This window comes from Pteropus vampyrus, unplaced genomic scaffold, assembly GCF_000151845.1.
Source record: "Pteropus vampyrus isolate Shadow unplaced genomic scaffold, Pvam_2.0 Scaffold47, whole genome shotgun sequence".
NCBI lineage: Eukaryota > Metazoa > Chordata > Mammalia > Chiroptera > Pteropodidae > Pteropus > Pteropus vampyrus.
Genome location: NW_011888828.1, coordinates 7,518,676 through 7,541,076, shown reverse-complemented (window position 1 = coordinate 7,541,076; position 22,401 = coordinate 7,518,676). Strand labels below are relative to the sequence as shown.

The following is a 22,401-nucleotide window of genomic DNA, read 5'->3' as shown; positions in this document are numbered from 1 at the left end:
TAGAATTATGGAAATTTTAAGACAGCATATGAGAAATTTTAATACCTTCAAAAACTTATCTTTACCCAAACGATTTTCAGCTCATGAATAAGTGATAATCGAAGTGTTAAGAGCACTCTTTTTCTGTAGAAATGTTAGAAATGATGGATAGATCTCTGGAAAGCTCACAAAAGTCTACTTAATTCCTAGTGCCACTAAATATTGTTTCTTTGGGAAAATATGTTCTGAATCCTAACTCCCAGCAACAATGACAGATTTTATGTCTCTTCCTCTCTCCTCCCATGCAGTTTACCAAATGGGTTGTTTTTCTCTTTCTAGCCAAGGCCACAGGGACAGTGGGCATCCGAATGGCCTTTATTACTGGGAGAACCATCTGCGACTGGCAGGAAGCTGTGGCTCTAGCCCTGGTTAGGGCTCTGTTAGCCAGCCCTTCCTTTTGCATTCAGTAGTGGCTTTGCCTCTGGAGGCTTCTGACCATGTTATTAACTCCTTAGGTTCCTATCATACCAAGCTTTGGGGAATGACTTGAGTTGTTTTCTTTCCTTCTCTACTGGTCCACACATTTTTGGCCTTTATACTTAAATATTCAGTCAGCAGAACGTGGATTGTATGACCTGTGGGTTTTTTGTTTTTGTTTTTTAATCAGATAGTGACAAGGATTACTGAAAAGTGGGCAAATGAGATAAGAGCCTTAGAGGAAAGATGTGCATGACGCCTAGTCATGCACCGTAGAACAGCTGTTCAGCCACATGTACTTTGGTGGTCCCCAAAAGTTATAACGGAGCTAAAAACTTCCTACCTCCCAGTGACGTCATAGGCGTCGTAACGTCTTAGCTGGAGGAACCGCTGTCTGCGATGATGCTGGGGTAAATGAACCCGCCGCACTGCGGGCCCTGTGAAGGCGCAGCGTATACGGTTACAGTGGTGGGCTCTGCCGTCCAGGCTGGGTACGTGCACTCTGCGATGTCCACACAACCACGAAACTGCCTGACCGTGCCTTTCCCAGACCACGTCACCATCGCTAAGCTATCTGTGACTGTGACTCACTGCTAGGACACAACATAAATCTGTCCCACGAAACATCATATTTTGTCCAACTCTTCACTGGCTCTTGGATTTTACTGCTCACTGCACTTACTCTCCTAACTTCATTTACTATGCTTCCTTTTGGTTGAAAGCGAGTCAGTGTGTCCATTTAAAACATTTGCAGTGAATAACTTATATCATTCAATAAACATTATTAACTCAAATGTAAAATCTTGTCAGTCAGGGATGTAAAGTGGAATTGTCGGTAGTGATATGTGTTTTTAACTGTGCTTTGGCTTTTAGTAAATGAAAAAAAATTAAGAATAGAGGAATCTTAACATTTTAACCTAAAAGAATGTATTTTGCAAACTTTCCTGGAGCAGTTTGTCAATGCCGCAGGTCTTGAGCATAAGTCATCAGTGATTCTAAAGAGACTGTTTTCTTACTGCATTTGTTCCTAAATGAAAAACGGCTTTTCATTTGAAAGGTGCTTTTGAGTTGGCAGCCGGACAGGGTTCAGATAATTTGCTGTGGCTTACAGATTATGTTTCAGCTCTATTGTGACATCATTATAGATTTTCATGATTTTCATTTTTGTCTTCTTTTTTTTTTTTTTTTTTCCTTTTTTCCAGTTCTTCCTCCAGTGCTGGTTCCAAGACACAGTGAATATAATCCTCAGCACAGCCTCTTAGCTCAGTTCCGTAACTTAGGACAAAACGAGCCTCACATGCCACTTAACGCCACTTTCCCAGATTCGTTCCAGCAACCCAACAGCCATCCGTTTCCTCATTCTCCAAACAGCAGCTACCCAAACTCTCCAGGAAGCAGCAGCAGCACCTACCCTCACTCCCCCACCAGCTCAGACCCAGGAAGCCCTTTTCAGATGCCAGGTAGGTCGGGGTGTCGGGCGACATTCCGCGGTCGGATCACGGTGTGATCACAGTGTCAGGGAGCGGCCGGTGCACCTGGAATGGAGAGATGGCGAGAGCTTCTCCGCTCTGCCACAGGGCGCCGTGCTCTGGAACTCGGGACTCGCTTCGGGGGAAAGGAGGGAGACCTCGTAGCCAAGCAGTAAGCACATGTCCTGTTTTATTCCTCAGGCACAGATGCTTAAATCAGTTTATTTTTTACTTTTGAAAGGTTGCAAAACAGCCGCATCCTTCTGGGAGTGGCATCATTGTTACAGCCTTTGCTCTTGATAAAAGAGGAAGAAAAACAGTGTGGCACACATTTACACATGTGCTTTAGGAGAAACACAGTCTGCGTCTCAGCATCATTTCATACATGGAAAAAAAAAAAAACCCCGCTGTAAGTGCAACCTCAGAAAAGATATTTCCTGAGGGATCACAGCCCCCTCCTTAATTAAATTCAGTTAAGCGGTGATGTAATCCCAAGAAACATGTACTTTAACAACAAAGGAATTGCAACAGAAGTGCTGGAAACCATCTGCTTGTTTAACTTAGCAAAGACAGAAAACAATTATCCTCCTTTTTTAGCCTTAACCGATGGTGTAATGTTTATCAAAATAAATGATTAATTAGGACACTGTATTTTTCAAGTTAATAGGTTAATAAGCAAGCATCTTAAGAGAATAAAAATGATTAGCGCCAAATTTTCTTGCCAGTAGACCTCAAGTAAGATACTCTAAACAGAGGTACGCTTCACATTTATTAACATTTGCAGAAGGGAAAATGAGGAATAAAACAGGACATGTGCTTACTGTTTATTAGGCCACTGGAAATGTGTTTAAGTAAATTTGAATTCAACTACAGTGCTTGGTATATCCTCAAAAATTGAAAAGTGGTCCACACTCGATATTGCTATCTTTTATTGGTATATTTATTGCTTTCTGTTATTTTAAACCTATTTATTTTGCATTGTTTTGTTTGTTTTTCAGTCCGAAACTGTTTAAGATGAGAGTGGGAGATTGATTAGTTTACAAATCAAACTAATGTCATCTAGTGATTTCCTATCCACCCCCATCCCCTCCCCAGACCCACTGTGTTTGATGAACAGGTATTTGGGGGAATAGATAGCTTCAGAAGGCTTTTGAACAGTGGCAAACCCAGGGTAAGCCAAGAGTAGAAAAACTGAAGATTATTGCTGGAATTTACACTTTTCCCCTGGCTGTCAGGGATTAAGACAGGCCAAGTAGAGGAAATATGGGGAAGAGAAAGTTGCTGGGGGTGGGAGGAGGTACCTGTGGGAATAGTGGACACCGCCAATAGTTATCTGGACCCTCTTGGTGGTGGTGATGCCATAGATTGCCCATGAAATTTTCACCAGCTTGTTTGCAGAAATGTGTTGAATTTGGTCTCAGAGGAGGTTCATTGTCTTCATTCCTGGCTGGAAGTAAAGCCGAGTCAGTGTTCCAGCTGCAGGGAAGAAGCCAAATTAAAAGAAGCTAGAGAAAGGGTGTAAAAGGCATTCGGATAAGGTCCCACAGCCCTCTTTGTCCTCTGAGCACTTGCTTATTAGCATCTGGACAGTGGAAAACTCGGGGTTGTGATTCGGCTGGAGAGTCAGCCTTGGGAATCTCTGACAAGCACAGGAGCACTACTGCTACCTGTTGGCCTTCGACAGTTGCCCTGAGTGGTCTGCAGTGGTCACCAACCTTTTTGGCACCAGGGACCAACGCTCCTTTGAGCATCTAATGCCCAGTGATCTGAGGTAGAGCTGAGGCGGTGACGCTGGGGAGTGGCTGCAAATACAGGTGAAGCTTCGCTCGCTTGCCCATTGCTCACCTTGAGCTGTGCGGCTCGATTCCTAACAGGCCAGGGACCAGAACCTGTCTGTGGCCCGGGGGTTGGGGTCCCTGGTGTAGAGGACTTAAGCAAGTTATTCGTGCTTCCCTAAGGTAAAACTTTGTTTCCTGCTATGTCGTATGTGCTCTATGGGCTCCTGATAGCTACTGAGGAACTTCTTTTTCCATCACAAAGGGTGTTTTATGGGAAACCCATACCTTTTATTTTATTTAGGAAAATAGAAGACTTGTGTTAGTGTTCTTTGTTTCAAAAATCGTATTGCCTCTTCTTTGCCAGCTGGCTATGAGCTTCATATAAGTAGAAGGTAGCTGTGATAAACTGATGTGTATCCTATTATTCTGCTACTAGGGATTTTAAAACGAGTAGTTATTTAAGTAGACAGAGAGAAGGTAGTCCTAACAGATTGCTTGAATTCTTGGGAAATTAGGTCAGTAGGTTGGCTGTCATGAAACCCAGTGGGTAAATTCCTACGAGCCCATCAGTTTAATGCAGGAGACCCTTATAAGAAGTCCTACGTGGCTTTGAGATTTCCATCACCAGTGAAACTACAAAATGTGGAGGTCCTCTCAAGGGGGACAGTGTGAAAGCAAGTTTAAGTGCTCTTCTGAGCACTTAAGTGCATGATCCCGGGGAGGCAAACCACTTCTGGAACTGGCAGTTAGTGCTTTTCCTCTTGCTGAATCTTCACTAAAATTCTATAACATCATGAGATGGTAGTAAGTTTCAGAAAGTGTGTGTCAGGTCCAGTGTCTGTAGCATCTGACTTTCTGATTGGGCAGTTGAAGTGACAACTTAATCTCTTAAGAATTTCAGCACAGAAGAGAGTATATGTTTTAAGCGTGTGTGTCTGTTAAGGATAAAAAAAAAAGTCATTTTTTTTTTTTAAACTTCGTAGCTGACACGCCCCCACCTGCTTACCTGCCTCCTGAAGACCCCATGGCCCAGGATGGCTCTCAGCCCATGGACACAAATATGATGGCGCCTTCGCTGCCCCCGGAAGTCAGCAGAGGAGGTAAAACGAATTCCAGCATATTCCCTGTTTAGAGTCTAAAGTTCATCTGTCCAAACGTTACTTTTGCTCACAAATTTTTATTAGTCATTAAAGACATAGCTATTCGAGAAAGAGCCCAATAAGGGCAGCTCTGTAGAAAGAATTCCTTGGATTACAAATCAGTCTTATATGAAGAACAAACGTGCTGATTTAACTGATAAAGGCCGAGGCGTAATTGTGCAGTCATCTGTTCAGAGCTCCAATACTCAATAATTCTGAATTGATAATAAAAGAATAGCTTTCCATGAAGGACAAAGGAATATTGAGAAACAATGAGCATAACACAGCACTGAAGTAGTTTCCACTGGGGATTTCCAGAATTAGAGTTCGTGGAACGAGGCTTTCCAAAAGGTCCTTTCGTAGTCAGGATAGGTATTCTTAAGCCCCATCTGTTTTCTAGCCCTCGTTTACGTGTCGCTGCCACAGGAACAAACTCAGAGCATTTGTTCTTTTCTTACTATATGTAGTGGTTTCTAACCTTTTACAAAAAGGGAACGAGGCACATGTTGTCCCTCTTCTCACCTGGAAGAACTTTAAGTGGAACCAAACATTTCCCTCCCTCCTTGGGGGAGGGTGCGCCTTGCTCTGTGTACTCCCTGGCTCCCTCAGAGCGAGGATGCCATCATCCCCCAGGGCCCGGTGGCATGTGGAGTAGGCTTGGGGGGCCAGGGAACCCAGGTAGAGAAGTGTTGGGAGAAGAAGTCGCGACCACACCGTGGAATAAAACTGCTCCCAAATAACCTCTCATGGAGGGAAGTGCTTCACTGGTGCCCTCAGCATGTGGCGTGGATCATTGAATTTGTATAAATGTTATGCAAATTGGAGTTAAAATTTAATTCGATTATTACCAAGTATGTCTTATTTCATTCTTATCAACTTTTTTTATTGAAATCAGAGATACCTCAGACTTTGTCAGAGTTGCTTGCGTTGTGTAAGTTCTTAATATTTGATGATGAACCGAAAGAACCTTTCTTAGATGTGCAGTGTACACCTTTTCATCTGTAACAGATTTTCGTATCTTTTTTATTGGCGCTGCATTTTATGGTTCCTGATCATCTCTGGAACATCCTCTCAAACATATCATGATGAGCCAACAAAGACTCTGGTTGGAAAACAACTGCTGTCTCACACGTCTGTGGGGTTTTTATTTGGGGAACAGCAGGAAGGAGCGGCCGCAGCACTTCTATGCAAATATGAGCGTGTGGCCCCTGTAACTATTGTTGTTCGGTCTAAAATGTCTGATTTCAGGAAACAGACCTTTAAATTGATTTAAAGTGTTTCATTTAAGTAGGTTTAATTTTTCCCCCCCATTAGAATAAGTTTACAGTTAATATTTTCATGAGGAAGGAATGTTAGCCTTTTTGTTGTTTTTCTTTTCCCTTTGGGGGTTTTCTTAGGGCAAAGCTCATCAAACCACAGCCCATAGGCCAATTCAGCCTGCTGCCTGTTTTTAGAAATAAAGCTTTATTGGAATGCAGCTGTGTTCATTCATTACCTATTACTCATGGCAGCTTTTGCACCAGGAGGGCACAGTTGAATAGTTGCGATAGAGACCAGATGGCCCCTTTCTGGCCTTTTATAGAAAAAAATTGTCAACTACCTACCTAGATGAATACTATTTTGAATAACCTTGATAGCTGATAAAAGCTCTCTTATTAATGGTATTCTAGACTTTTTTAGGATTTGGCACTTGCAAATAACTAAAATTTTGCTCTTTGAAACAGCAAATTGGCAAGGGATAGTTGCTTAGCAAACAAGGAAGATAGTGTATGTTTGTATTTGGCCCTCCTGCTTCAGTGTATAAAACAGCCAATGTTTGTGTGTTTTTCTTAATGATCATTTTTCTTGTTTACCAAATTCTAAAGTAAAGTGCATTTTAATATTTGTGGAGGACGCAGAAGTACTTTTCCCTTAACAGTTACAGTTTCTGTCTCCAATGCAGATTTTTTCTTTTCTTTCTTTTTTTTTTTTTTACAACTGTACTTCATAAACCCGAGATCATTACGTATTGGCATACTGTGTAGATATGTTTGTATTTCTGGAATCTTTAACACAGTGGTGTAAAAGGCTTTACTACAGAAGGAACTTATCTTTAGAACCTTTTAGTTGCAAATGTTTAGAAGCATGTTCTGTTTGGAGATTTGTTAGTCTTAAGAGATTTGACTTAACAAGCTGCATCCTGTCAGCAAAGTTGGGTAATTTCCATTGTTGGCCCATTCTGGGAATGGAGAGACAAAACACACCTGCTCTGCATGACTTAAAGCAAATATAAGGAAGTTAGCATGAAATCTGGATGAGAGAGATATGATTCATTCTGTAAGAATAGCCAGCTGGCAAGATTTCTTCCTGAGTTTGAGGACTGGAGCAGAGCTGTAGCTGTGATAGTTATTGGCAACTGAATGTGAAGTAAAGTAACTTGTTATCAATAATTAGAAACTGATTTTCATTGCTTGGAGAAAGCATGGGCATACTAAGGCTTTGTTGAAAGTGATTCCTTTTTTCGCCAGCGTCTTTGGCATGTTTCCTGTCCTCTGTCGTCCTCCTCCCCCTCCTTTTTTTTTTTTTCATTTCACTTACCACTTGTTGCGTTTCTTTAAATGAGGAGCCAGGGGCTGTAATGGGGGTGGTTTCCAGTTGGGTCTATTGCAGAACGAGTAGCCCATTGTGAGTGTTCAGCACATGCTGTGGATATGCTTGCCTAGCTGGCATTTTGGTTATCTGACAGTAATTGGAGAAAATTATTTTCCATTGAAAGGAGAATGTCCCACTTTAGACATCATAAACTATATGCATTGTAATAGCAGTTGCTTTTCCATGATCCCGAGCCAGTTTTCCAACACAGTTTCAGTTTTGGGGAGCCCAGGGCGCACACCGTGGTTGACCGTAGGCGTTTCTTTCTTACAGATGTTCAGGCGGTGGCTTATGAGGAACCAAAACACTGGTGCTCCATTGTCTACTACGAGCTCAACAACCGTGTGGGCGAAGCGTTCCATGCCTCCTCCACGAGCGTGTTGGTGGACGGTTTCACCGATCCTTCCAACAACAAGAACCGTTTCTGTCTTGGGCTGCTATCCAACGTTAATCGGAATTCCACTATTGAAAACACTAGGCGGCATATCGGAAAAGGTGAGTTCTCGTTGTGACCTCTTTGTCTTTTGTCTCGTGTCCCCGTTCCCCCCCAGAGGTGCTTGGTCTTTCCTGTAGCGAAGTAGTGTAGCAAACAGCAGATAATATGTAATTGCTACAGTTTGTAAATATTTTCCCAGTTTGTATTATCAGGAAGTTCACCTCCCAATCAGCGATTTTTGTGATCTGGCATCTCATAATAATTGGTAGTAATTAGCTGAAATAGTGATTTGTTATTTGTGCGCACTAATCTAGCTTATGTTTTGCTGCAGAATAGAATCACTGTTAAAAATTTGCTTCCAGCCTAAAACTAAAAGCAAATTAAAATAAGTAAACCTAATGTATTTTAAATGGATAACATAACTCGCTGGAGGGAAAAAAGATAGAACTAATCCAAAAGAACTTATGTGTCTAGTACTTGGCTATGTATCCTCTGTCTGAGATGGGTAGGGTAGAGTGATTGTAAACAAACCCTGAACTGCTTTTAGTAGACTCGATTATTTAGTAGCAGTATGAATGAAACAATTCTGAAACTTTTAGATTATATTTTAATAGTAAGCAAATAACTACTCATTGTGTGGTGGTATTGCGAGCCTGGGTTTCCACTGTGAAATAAGAGACATATAAGTATGGAGGAGGGCAAAAAAATAAACCCTGTGGAGGTATTGGTATGAAATCATGCTTTTAATAATATGCATATATTTATGATCTCATGTGTCTGCGTATGCAGATGTAGCTATGCATGCAAGTGGTTTCCGATCTGCCTGCCGAAAGAGCCAAGGGGCAGAAATACTCAGGAGCAATAAACACAGGTAGTGCTCAGATCACCCTCTCTAACACCGTCTCCCCCTGAGGCGGGCAGGGCCCCTTGGAGAAAGGGCTGACTCCAGGGCAGGGGCAGGAAGGCTTAGGATGAGCCTGGACATGTTGTTCCCTCAGAAAGGAGTGCTTGTGAAAGTGATAGGGGCGTAGGAGCCAACGTGGAGGGGCTGGCACTGGCCAACTCTAGGAAGATTTGAGCACCAAAATAATTAAGTACAGCAATGAATTTTAAACAGCTTGAAAAACAATAGTAATTCCTAAGTCCATACCAATAATAAATAGAGAAATGAATGAATGGGGAAGGCTGATTGATAAATGTGGAGTGAATGCCAGAGTTGGAAAGTCATCATTTCATCGCCATCAGGTAGGAATCATTAATGGGTGCTTGGTCATAAGGTGTTTCCTCACAGACTGCCTATTAGTTTCAAGGGAGAATAAAAATCAGTTATTATACAGTGGAAAAATTGGCAACACCTTGACTGAGAGATCACATCATCATCACCAGTGAGAGACAGATGGATAGTGGAGACCTCCAGGTGTGATACCCTGAGAAGGGAATAGCATCACCTATGCAGAATCCCAGCCGAGAATGCAGATCTAAATCTGATTATCAGGAAACTTCAAATAAATCCCATATAAGGAGTGTTCTATTAAAGAGGGTGAGAAAGGACTGTATTATCCCATATTATCAATGTCAAAAGACAAAGGTGTGAGAATGTTCCAAATTATAACCTGTGTTATAACCTGACCCTGGACATGATCCTGTAACAGACAGGGGCAAGATTACCATAAGGACATTATCGCGGTCAACAGGTAAAATTAGAATATGAGTGCTAGATTAAAGTGGTAATGTACTTAATGGACTGGCGTTCCTGATGTGCTGTGGCTATGTAATACACTCTCCTTTATTCTTAGGAAATACACACTTAAGCATTGAGGGTAAAGGGCCATGATAAAATAGTTCAGGAAGATATGTTACACAGACATAAAACGATCCTGTGTTAGAATATGTGCGTGTATATGTGTATGTGTGTATGTGTATATGAGGGTGTGTGGGGAAGAATGTAGGGTAGGGAGGTGCCACATGATGAAGCATATGGAGTAAATGGTCACAATGGATGAATCTGGATGATGGTTGTATTGGGTATTCTTTGTTCCATTTTTCTTTGTTGTTTCTTCTATTTCTATAAGTTTGAAATTATTTCCAGAGTAAAAGTATTTAAAAATGACCTCTTATGAAATTTAGAACAGTGGACCAAATTAAAAGGGTAATAGATGCTTAAAAGACATTTGAGATAAAGTTTAACATTTAATCCCGAAAAAAAAAAAAACCTCTTAAACAGGAATTGATAGATAGTTCCTTAATATGATTAAAGAAAAAAAGCCTAAACTACACATTTAATTATGAAATGTTCCTATGATCTGTAAACCCCTGAAATTATAGATAAACACAATTTTACATACATTCGGGACAGAGGGACATATTTTTCATTAAATTCTAAAGTTGACCGTTGCCCCAAAGTAGTAAAAAACCATTGTATTCTGGAACATTCCTGTTAAAAATTCGGAAGAAAATAAGAATTCTGGGAATGCTGTTATTTAAAATTCTTCCAGATCCTTTGAATAGTATACTCAAATGTAGAATTACAGATAATTGAAATAAGACAAAATGATCATTATTTACAGATGATATGATTAATTCATTGCTGATATTCTTGGGATAGATTCTTCAAGTGATATTCATAGGTCAAAAGGCTCTTGATGTATTTTGCCAAATTACTTTCCAGGAAGCTTTCATTGATTTCCACTTTTACCAGAAGTTTATGAGTGCCTTTCTTCCTTCTCCCATGTCAGTTATGGTCATGGTGTTGATTCAAATGATAAGATTGTTTATCTAGAAACCTCTAAAGAATGTTTTTAGAAATTATATGTCAGTTTCCTTTAATCTGGCAGTAACCAGTTAGAAGATATACTGGAGGGGAAAATTACACTCCCAACAGCAACAGAAAACATAATTTAGGGGGAAATAATCTGAACTAGCAATATATTATGTAAAGAAATATTTATATAAAGAAAACCAAATTTTACTGAAAGAGCAAGAAAATTCGAATAAATAAATAGGCTCCTTAAAGAGAAGACCTAATATTGTGGGAACATTTTGAGGATATTTATTCTTCCAATTTAATTTATAGTTTAAAACAATCCATGTCAGAATCACAATGTGATGTTTTTTGAAAGTTGGACAAAGTATTCTGAATATTATAAACAAGTGAAAATAAATTTTTTAATGGAAGAGTAAAAAATTTATTCTTGATGTTAGAGTTAATAAAACATGAAATTACAATTAAATCTGTGTAGACAAAACAGTAGAATAAATTAAACTCAGACTATGCTGTATTTAAATTTTTAATGTATGTTAAGTGATGCATAACAAATCAGTACAATATTCTCCTAATGGTCCTCCAATCACAAAGTTAACTTTGGATGAGCTAGGGGGAGAAACCCTGACCTCATTCCATACAAGCAAATAAATTAATGAGTTGAATATTTTTTTCACTATTAGGAAGCTAGAAGAAAATTTATTTGATCAGAGAGGTAGAAATTTTCTAAGTATAAAAAGCAACAGAAAAGAGCACAAGAGAGATTTGACTAAAGATTTCAGACTAATGTAGGTTAAAAAACATACAGGGAACAAAATTAAAAGACTAATGGGGAAACAAATAAGAAATAAATTATTTTTATCTTATATGTACAGTTCATAAAATTTAAGAAATACTAGAACCCCAATGGGACAAGTAGGTAAGAAATATGAATAGTAAATTCGTAAGAGAAACATAGATGGCTAATAAACATATGAAATCATATCCAGCCTCACATGCAAATTAAAACAATATTGTCTTTCAGCTCTAAAATAGGGAGATTTTGTTTTTGTTTCAATCTCAGACTCAATACTGCCACAGGTAATCTGAGAGAGGCACTCATATGCTACTGGTGTGGGTATAAGTTGATACAAGTATTCTGGAAAGTCATTTGGCAAAGTGAATCAAGAGCTTTCGATCCAATGATTTAACTTCCAGGAATCTCTCCTAAGGATATTATCAAAAATGATCCAGAGACATTCATCATGGCATTGTTATGACATCAGAAAATTAGTGTCAACACCATGGTCCATCGTGGGAGTATCCTTAAATGGTTACATCCCTACAATCATGTAGATATTTTAAATGTTTGCAAAAAACGTTTCGTGATACTCAAAACCAAATAGAGTGTATCAAACTATTAACAATTCTTCCTTTTAGGTCTCTAAAGGAGTGAAAATATTTTCTGCTTCTTTATATTTTATTTTACTCTCTAAGTTTTCTAAAATGAAAATTTCTCATTTTTATAGTTGAGAAAGGTAAAAACCAAAACCACACAACACACACTCTTAAATTGTTTTCTCTACATCAGACAGAAAAATGGGCTTCTGCTCCAGAAGCTATTTAATTGTCACAGAAATCTTAGGCATTATGTGTACATATGAACACAACACGTGATATTTTGTATGAGACTACTATAGTGTTAGCTTCGACTAAGCCATGCCAGAGTTACCTGCAAGGTAGATCATTTAAAGCCACATGGGATGTGGCTTTCTTTGGTGGGTGGCCTGTAATAAAGTAATCTCCCTTAATGATGTGGGGCATTGTCAGAATGTCCCCCCCCCCTTTTTTAAAGTCTGGGTAAGATCAGTTTCCTACACTCCTGGCACGCTAGATCTCACAGGAAGAAGTTTGGAGCAGATGGCAGTTCAGTGAGATCAGATTCCACACAGTTTGAGTTATTTTTCTAGTTTTTTTTTTTTTCCTGGACTTACATCTCACAGCTCTCAGCAATACTTCCTCCACCTGTGGTTTGCTAGTTCTTTGACTGAGTTCGATCCTCCCTTCTCCTACCCTAAAAATTTTCAAATAGCTTTTAGCTGCAAAGTAAATGTAAGAGAGTTATGTGATGAATAATTGCAGGATCCCGTCATAAAGTCCACCTTTATTGTGCTGTATTTTTAAAGTGAGAATATGCATTCAACCCTTGGCCAAATAGACATTAATTGCTTATCAAAATGAAATTGCTGCACTTTATTACGAATGTTTAAGAGACTTTGTTCTATTATTTCCTAGAAACCTACACGTGCATGTCGACATCGTATTAACTAATACAATTAGCTAAGCTTTAATCAGTTGTGCAAGACTTAGGGAATATTTATCTAATTAGCAAAAGTTTAAGTCCATATAAGCTCATATACTGAAGCTACACAGATGCTTTTCAGCTGTAAAAAAGAACAATGACTAATTCTATGCTTTGTCTTCCTATAGGAGTCCATCTTTATTATGTGGGAGGGGAAGTCTATGCTGAATGCCTCAGTGACAGTAGCATTTTTGTGCAAAGTCGGAACTGCAACTACCATCACGGATTTCATCCCACTACCGTTTGCAAGATCCCAAGTGGCTGTAGTTTGAAAATTTTTAATAACCAAGAATTTGCTCAGTTACTGGCACAGTCCGTGAACCACGGCTTTGAGACCGTCTATGAGCTCACAAAAATGTGTACTATACGCATGAGCTTCGTAAAGGTAAGTGAACTCTGAGCCCTCTGGTTGGAGATTAACACGCTTGTGAGGTGCTTTCTCCCAACGTGTAAATCTGTATTCTCTTGACATGTGTCCCTAGAAGCCCACTTATGATCTGGGCATTTTTAAATTTAAACAAGGACGTCAGTTATTAGGGGGATACCACAGGTCCTCAAGTGATGTTTCAGTCAACGCCATTTCATTCTGGCAGTGATGAGATACCATAGGAACTGAACTGTTGTTTATATCCATTAGCCTGTGGTAAAATTGGTTTTGTTACATGTTGTTTCACTTAAAGTCGCAGAACGTTAAATGACAACTTGTCGTAGCATCAGAATATAGAGGTGTTTATGTTAAATGTCAGTAATAGCAGACTTTAATAACTTTTCCTTATTCAAATAGCGCTATGTTAGCTATGATAATATCAGCACAGTATGTTATGTTATATACTTAACATATATAATTTAAATGCATAGTTGTCTTATGAGATCAATTCAGTGAACACACACCCTTTTTTTCTTTTCATTCTGTGTTTTTAGTACTTTCATGATGGTAATACCTCTTGCTTTTGTTTCAACAATAAGCAAGTGATTTTTTTTTAAAATAGAAGTTCATCATGCTGGGATTTATTTTTGATTGGTCAGTTTTTTTAGTGGTTCCAGTAAACCTCACGATTTTCTTATAAGTGATTTTTTTTCTTTCCAAAAGGTAATAAGGCCTTTGCCCAGAGATAAGTAGATGCCTTAGCTCTAAGATTGTATTGTAAGGTTTGAGGATGGAAAGGTTAAAGGTACTGCTCGTAGTAATTGATCTCTTTGCTGCCTCCTCTTCTGCCTCCAAAGTATAAAAAAATTTACCGTCGAAATGTAAAAAACTTAAATATCTATTTGAATTTCATGAGTCAGTAACTTATTCTAGTGACTGACTGACTTGTCTCTGAATTCTCAAAGATAAATTTTTATCCTCTGTTACCTTGAGAAACAAAATTAATTATATATTTGGGTGAGGCAGCCACCTTTTATGTTTTCTCTTCAGAAGCTCCCTAACTTGTTAAACCAGTTTTGTAATGTATTTATTACAGAGGGCAATTTTGGAACCTGACGTTATTAATCTTCCTTCACATCAAAGGTGTCTTTCCCTGAATGTCTTTATTTCTCTACTTCTTTGAATCATATTAGCAGATTTCCACTGTGTTCTCTTAGTGTTTGTTTTCTAGAAACATAATTCTGCAGTTCTTTATTGATGAGTCTGGTACCTTTTTAGTATTAAAGGAGAGGTTTTTGTTTTTGTTTTTTTCTTTTGAAGAGGTTTACTTATATGCCTGTGAGACTACCGAGACCTTTCTCATTTATTATTAACATTTATGTTTAATTTTTGACTTAGCATTCTGGCTAAAATGAATTTAAGTAGAGGTCAGAGACTAGCCCGCAGTGTTTTTTGTCTGCTGTTTTTATTGGTATGGAGGAAGAAAGAGTACCTCTTGAGAATGAGATATCCAGCTTCTAGCCCTGTCTGTCATTTTAACTCTGGTTAAGGCACGGGGATTCTTTTCTGATCCTCGTCCTCCTCATCTTTAAAAAGGGTGGATGGAGTCGAGAACGGTGGCGGTCCTTACTAAGGTCCTTTGATAAGTCTGTCATTATTGAAGGGCCGCTGTAGAATTTATGACTCTAATGGTCAGTAGGCTTTCTCCTCAAACTCATTTCATGTTGATTACCCAATCAGTTTTAATTGTTTTACTTTTACACATTTTAAATTATTCTTACACAAGTAGAAACAATTTTTACGCTAATAGCATTTATAACATAAGGTATGTGTTAAAAATGTATTAAATTTTATTCATTCAGCAAATACTTTTAGTGTACTATTCCAGAGAATTAATACATAGATGAAAAAGCACCTAAAGTCTCTAGCTTCAAGATACTGATAGCCTAGTATGTGTTTAATTATAATGATATGTACGAGAATGGAGTTATATAAGGTACAGTGGACATAGCTGGGAATCTGGATTTGAAGAGTTAAGGATAAACAAAACTTATTTTAAAACTCTTGCAGACGTGATAAAGGGCAGCTGCTTATCATACCTTAGCAACAGAACATTTGCGCACTGTACATCATTGTTCTTTATTGTCGTAAGGACCAGATACTTTTCCCTCTTAATATCTTAGAGAAATGGTATAGAACATTTTACTGATATCAGTAACCAATCTTATACTATTTTTCAGATGATCATTTTTGGACTTTAGCAGAAAACATGTATTATAAATTATTTGCACAGTAAACTCCCCGTATCTGAAAAATCCAAGTCAGTTTAGCTGAACAAGTATTTCCATAAAGCTTCTGCTTTGTGCCAATCGCTGTGCTAGATATTTGAGATCAAAGATCTGATTTCTGCCTTCAAAGAAATAGAACCCAGTCTTCTCTGATATTCCTCATGCAACAAGGGTTTATCAGAACTTCATATTCCATTGTCCACCACACCAACAAGTTATTGATCTTCGCAATAGCAAAATTACTTTTCTTTTTGTGTAGCGACTTTGGTCTTTGCAACCTGAGTGTCCTAATTAAGTAATCCTGAAGATGTCTGGCAAGCGACCTTTTTGTACAAATGAATAATGGAATCTGTTGATTCAAGGCAGTGATTAGGTGTCAGTAGCTTTTGGGATACTTGTATGCTCCTGCCAGTTTTGCTTAGAGATTAAAAGCTCAAGATGTCTGTGTTGATGGGAGGACCTTCGATGTCAATTGTCTAACAGCTTTTTCCTTATTTTCTTAGTGATAGAATGAGAATTTAACAATATCTATTACAACACTATCAGTAACATAATGGACAATGAAAATGAAAGTTTAAAACTATCTTTATTAAAACAGCCTTCTAATGTATTTTAGAAGCTCTCATTCCTCAAAACCTGTACTTCCTAATCCGAAATTCCACAGATAAACTTCAGGGAGCTGTGAACACAGCCATTCCCCGAAATTGCCTGCCAAATTGTGAGTGTGTTTGCAAATACCAAAGTATTTGTTTTGTGGAAAGCACCCATATCTTTAAGTGTCTGATTATGTGAACTCTTTTTACTTAATAAGTTTAACTACTGAGTAAGCAAGTGAACTGACCTGCCAATATGTTGTTTCTAGGGCTGGGGAGCAGAATACCACCGCCAAGACGTTACCAGCACCCCCTGCTGGATTGAGATCCATCTGCACGGCCCCCTCCAGTGGCTGGATAAAGTTCTTACTCAGATGGGTTCACCTCATAATCCTATTTCATCTGTGTCTTAAACGGCCTCAGGCTTCTGCCTCTTGAAAACTATTGAGCCTTGCATGTACTTGAAGGATGGATGAGTCAGACACGGTTGAGAACTGACAAAGGAGCCTTGATAATACTTGACCTCTGTGACCAACTGTTGGATTCAGAAATTTAAAAAACCTTGGTAACATACTGTTGATATCAAGAACCTGTTTAGTTTACATTATAACATTCTGTTGTAAAATCACCCAAACTGCATACTTTTAGCAGGATTTTGTGTATAGTTAAAGGAGAGATGGCCAAGCCAGGGACAAATTATCTATTAGAAAAAACTGTCCTAAGAGATTATTTTGTGTTTGGCACTTTGTCATCGTTTGGCAGAAGTTTAGCATTAATAGTCTTTCTGAAGTGTGTTTTTATCAGGTTTAGAGCCCATGTTGAGTCTTCTTTTCATGGGTTTTCATAATATTTTAAAACTATTTGTTTAGTAATGGTTTTGTTTGTTTTTTAAGTAAGGTTAATCTTGATGATATACATAGTAATCTTTCTAAAATTATACGCTAACCATACTGCTGTCAGAATAATGTTAGGCATATGCTCTTTGCTAAATATATATGTACAGAATATTTGGAAGTTAAGAATTGATCAGACTAGTGGATTTAGGGTTATTTGAGGGGGTGGGGGTGGGGAAATGACAACCGCAGATGTAGAATATACTGTAAAAATTCAGTTTGTTGCTTTAAAGAAACAAGCTGAGTCTGAATTTTGCCGTGTTTCATTTTTTTAGAGATTTTATCTTACTTTTTTTTTTTTTTTGTCATCTTCTATCTCATTTGCTCCAAAAAGCAGTTCTGCAGCTGGTTAATTCATATAACTGAGAACAAATGAATAATTCCTGCTCTTCTGAAGTTGACTGCCTGTATGTTTCAATATCAACTGTATGGAGTGCTTTAATAAGCAGTTTTTATGGAGTTTACAGTACAAAAATAGGCTTTAATTTTCCAGTGAATTGTTTGCCAAACCTAGTAACTGTTAAATATTTGGAGGATTTAAAGAACATCCCTGTTTAAATCCATTTCAAACTTTTTTAATTTTTTGTACTATGTTTGGTTTTATTTTTCTTCTGCTAATCTTTTATATTCACTTATGCGCTCATACAATGAGTACTTTTATTCCAAAACTAGTGGGTTTTCTCTACTGGAAATTTTAAAATAAACCTGTCATTATTGCTTACTTTGATTAAAAATTTGTTGTTTCCTTTCTTCATACACTAGATTTTATGACTCATAAGATTCACTACTCTTGAGAGATTTTTCTCAAATATTCTTTGCCAAATGTAACAAACTAAATTACTAACACAGAGACAGGGAGACTGAATCACGAAGAGAGCAGCGTCACTTTAAATGAGAAAAGACAAGACATGTTGTGGAACTTTAAAAATTAAGAAAGGACAAACCAGCAAAATTTGGAATCCCTGATCTAAATATCTAAACTTTTTAATGTGGGACATTACAGCAGCAGCAATTATTGGTGAATACTATTCAGTCAACCAAAAGTACCCCCAATTTCTAAATTCGGATGAGATGCAAGCGTGCCTGTGAAAGGATGTAATGTTGGGGGTTGAGAGACGGAGAATTAAAACTGCAACAAGACACAATGATTGCAGCAGGTCCTGGAATAGTGTCGTTTTGTTCGTTCTAATGTTCATGACATGCCGTGGGAACTTAACTCTTGTTTGTCAACTAGCCTGTGGTAAATTTGGTTTCATTATGCAGCGTTTCGCTTCAAGTTGCAGAACCTATCGGTGACACTGAATGTGGATTTACTGTCCTTCTACAACCTGCCCGGCCTGGGACGATGCCATATTCTCTCTTCCATCCCCACCTCCATCCACCCCCTCCCCAACCCTCACCCTCCACGGTGGCCCATGAAAGATGCAGATTTGAAGAGACATTGATTCTTCCATGGCCAAAGAGATGCCACTCTTTCTCTGTTACATTTTTGTACTTCTTTTCCAGAGTTATTTACCAGCCCCATTTATTCACCAAATTATGACCAAGCAGAAATGTCTCCTGCATCCAGCTAGCTCCAAAAACATCATGGTGCAAATGGAGAAAGCCCTAGGTACTAGAGGACCCACGTTATAAAACAAATTATGTGTGTCTCTGCTGGGTCATTTAGCTTCTGTGACCCTCTGTCTCCTCATCCGTAAAACGGAGATGATGTTGCGTCTCCATCACAGATTTGAGGTGAGGATCTATGGGAAAGAAACTGTGAAAATACCTTGGAAACATAGCTGCCATGTAAGTATAGGGTCGCTGTTTTCTTGAACCCTCCCTCATGCTGTTTTCTTTATTTTATTTTATTTTTATTTTTTAGGCGAGGCAACCCTTGGTTGACCTCACAGATTGCAAGGACCTTGTCAGCTTACAATCCCTTATTTTTTTATTTTTTTTATTTGTTACGCCTACAGCACCTGGTGTTCCTAGGTGGTCTCCCATCCAAGTACTAACCAAGCTTGACCCTGCTTAGCTTCTGAGATCAGACGGGTTCGGGCCTGTTCAGGGTGGCGTGGCCGTAGATGCTCATGCTCTGTTTTTCCACTTACCTGCTGAATCATTCCTGGCGCAGGTGTTCTGGATCGGCGATGGTGATTGGTGAGATAAAATAAAAGAAGATTAATAAATTGAAACTATTGGGCTTTAACAATGAGGTGTAACTGGAAATTGTCTCAAAAAAAAAAAAGAGGTCAGGTCAGGGTTCCTCGCCCTTTTCTAGCGAACAGCTATGTTTTGCTTTTCCTGAGTCACCGTGTCTGCCCGATGGGATGGTTATGTAAGTTGGTAATTGGATGTGGGAGCTCTGGTAGCTTGGGGATCTAGCAGACGTAACCCCAGGACAGTGGAACCTACTGGACTGGGGATCCTCAGAACTCCACAGCTTGATGCGTAAACTGGCCCTTCATGCTCAAGTGCAATTATTATTATTATTTTTTTTTTTTGTAAAATCTTAGTGAAAATGATTGTTGTCAGCCTTACGAGACTATTATGTCTCCTGGAAGTTTTCAATTAAAGGAATGGAAAAGTCGAACCAACTATTTATTTGATTATTAAAAAAAAGTAAGCCAGTTCAAACAAAGCAATACGATGTGAACTGTTTCATAGTAGATGTATTTTATGCCATTAAGAAATGAATGACGGGGATGAGTAGACGCGGAAGTCCCTGGAGCTCCTGCTCCCTCACTCCATCAGTAGTGTCTGACCGCCAGTGAGTTCCTTAACTTTGTGCACCTGTTTTGATCTGCAAAATAGAGGCAAGAAAGCCTATCATGAGAGAACCCCATATAGATCATCCTTATAGGTAATTTTCTTTTATCCAAAACAATACTTGTTCACTAAAGATTTTTAAAGTCCATGAAAAACAAAAAGAAATTAAAAGTCACCCATACTAATGCCTGATCATTAAATGAGTTTATCCTTGAACTAGATGATTATGACGACTTGCCATAGAGACATTCAGCATGCTAGGAAATGCAGGTCTAAAGGTTAGTCTGATTAGCTCCATTAGTTAAGCAGTTTTGGGCACCAATCCCATGACAACCACTGTGCTGGGGGAGAAAAGTGAACGGATCCTAGGACCCGACCTTGAGCCTGCCATCGAGTGAGAAAGGCAGGGGAGTGAATAGACGGTAACATAGTGCTGTGATGGCAAAGGTCCAGAAGGGAACATAAGCTGCACCGGAAGAGTAAGACGACTTCTCGGGAGATGGGGCCTCAGAGCTCGGTGTTAGTGTACCCGCCAGGAATCACACAGGCAAGGCGTGGGGAGGGGAAGATGTGCACCAGGCAGAAGGGGCCGAATGTGGGAGACTCGGCAACAGTGACGCCGTGTAGCTGGAGCGTAGGGCAACGAGCAATGGTAAGTGGGAGGATGGAGAGGTAGGAAGGGGCCGTGGCCGTCATTACAGAGCTTGCGTATATTATATAAGGAATGAAATTCCCCCCTCCGCCCCTTAGATTTTAGCTCTTAGAGATCTCAACCTAGAAATGGGTGAGATCACTGGACATGAAACAGTCCAGGGTCCAGGAGAGAACCAGCAGTGAAGCATACACAGAAGGAGCAGAAAGGAGCTAAGAAAGTGGGAAAGAAATCATGGAAGCCAAGAGGAATGTTTCGACAAGGAGGACTTGATTCATAACGTGAACAGCACAGGAATGAGAAGGATGAGAACTTAGAAAAGGTTTGCACCTGGTCATCAGGAAGTCTTTAGCGACCTTAGAAGTTTTTTGAGGGGTGGTGCATAAAGCCAAATTGTGAGGATTAGAGACTCTGGACTGAAAAAGTGAAAGCAAAGCATTTGATTCTAGTAAAGTTTATTGGTGAGGAGGAGGCAGAGAGGGAAATTTGAAGATGGTGGCCAGAGAGAGGAATAGATGAGAAGGAAGCCTGTGTTAGAATAAAGAACGATAACAGGCCAGTAAGGTGATGGCCGCCTTTGCGGTGAGGCCGTCCACTAAAAGGGGGCTAATGCTGGCCTGAAGGAGAATGGAAAGCAAAACGGTTGCTGTGACGAGTGGCATCAACTAGCAATAAGCTCAGGCACTGTGCAGCATCAGTGGCACAGCCGGGTTTGGGTGGCATGGCCCCGAAGTAGATCCAATCTGCATGATGATACACAGGCTCTGGAATTTGGGGACAGAATTAGAGAAAAGGAATGTGGCAAAACTCCTAGAGTTGAAGATCAACAATGCCGTCCTGGGAAAATTCTAGGGAACTGACCATCACTGGAGTGGTGGCCAAGGTGGTCCAGCCTCAGAAGCAAACTAGAGACAAGAAGCCAAACAGGAGAAGCAGAGAAGCCGAGATGGGAGCAAAGAGCCCGCTCTGTAAATGGCCCAGCCTTCTCGTTACTTCACTCGGAAGAATATGAGAATGGAGCATCTCACAGCTCTCAAAGGCATTAAATCCTGAACCAAGACCTTTCATAAAGAGTGCTGATACAGTGTCGAGTTGTGAAGGTCACTGGAGGAGAGAGAAATCGAAGAACCAAGCAGACTGAGAGGAGTTACGTGTTTTTGCCCATCATCGCGTCACCAGAAAGTGCTTAATCCATAGTAGGCACTCCGTGAATGAATGAATGAATGAATGAATGGTATGGTCCCGTGGACCTTGAAGTCATTTAGGGTGAGGTAGGAGACACGGAAAGGTTACAGGGGAATTAGGGAAAGGGAGGAGCAGAGGCCCAGTGGCGAAGACACAAAAATTAAACCATCGAGAATACGGAAGAACTTGGCTCTGAAAGGGAGACACGTGGAAAGGAAAGTCAAAATCCAGAACATTCATCAACTCGCCCTGGAGTCAGGATAGGAGCGATTTGAAAGGCAAAGGGCTTCCTTCTCCCAGCGCTTGGCAGAGGCTGGTATCGTACTGGAGCTCAGGATTTTTTCATAGACATTAATCTCATGTCATCTGTGTCTTTTAAAGATTCTCTATGCCAGGGGTTTTGGAGGGATTCCGCAAGAATTTCTAGCTTGGTGCATAGCGTTTGTGATACGGTTAAATGAAGTAGGAACTCAAGAAAAGGGAAACAGGCATGGGGATAGGAGAATGAGGTCGGCGAAGCACACGGGACAGAATTCCTGGGCTCCCGAGAGTCTTCTTCCTCGTATTTGAGGTGATGGACAGGTTGCTTCCCTGGATGTTACCATGTCAACGCTAATGTCCACCCTGGCAGTTACAAAACAGTCACGGGGATGTAAAG

The 22,401-nt window shown here is 39.6% G+C and overlaps 1 protein-coding gene and 1 pseudogene across 1 annotated transcript in view; one reads left to right on the top strand and one right to left on the bottom strand.

The window, feature by feature from the left end:
- Positions 1–17,886, top strand: part of SMAD1 (SMAD family member 1) — a 42,591-nt gene extending 24,705 nt beyond the window's left edge. Inside the window, exons 2-6 of the mRNA XM_011359420.2 lie at positions 1,659–1,916; positions 4,687–4,803; positions 7,747–7,968; positions 13,140–13,396; positions 16,529–17,886. Coding sequence (XP_011357722.1) covers positions 1,659–1,916; positions 4,687–4,803; positions 7,747–7,968; positions 13,140–13,396; positions 16,529–16,672 — 998 coding nt within the window. The 3' untranslated portion in view covers positions 16,673–17,886. The remainder of the gene's footprint in view (positions 1–1,658; positions 1,917–4,686; positions 4,804–7,746; positions 7,969–13,139; positions 13,397–16,528) is intronic.
- Positions 17,887–19,104: 1,218 nt separating this feature from the next.
- LOC111739188 lies at positions 19,105–19,223 on the bottom strand (annotated as a pseudogene).
- Between the last annotated feature and the right edge of the window lie 3,178 nt (positions 19,224–22,401).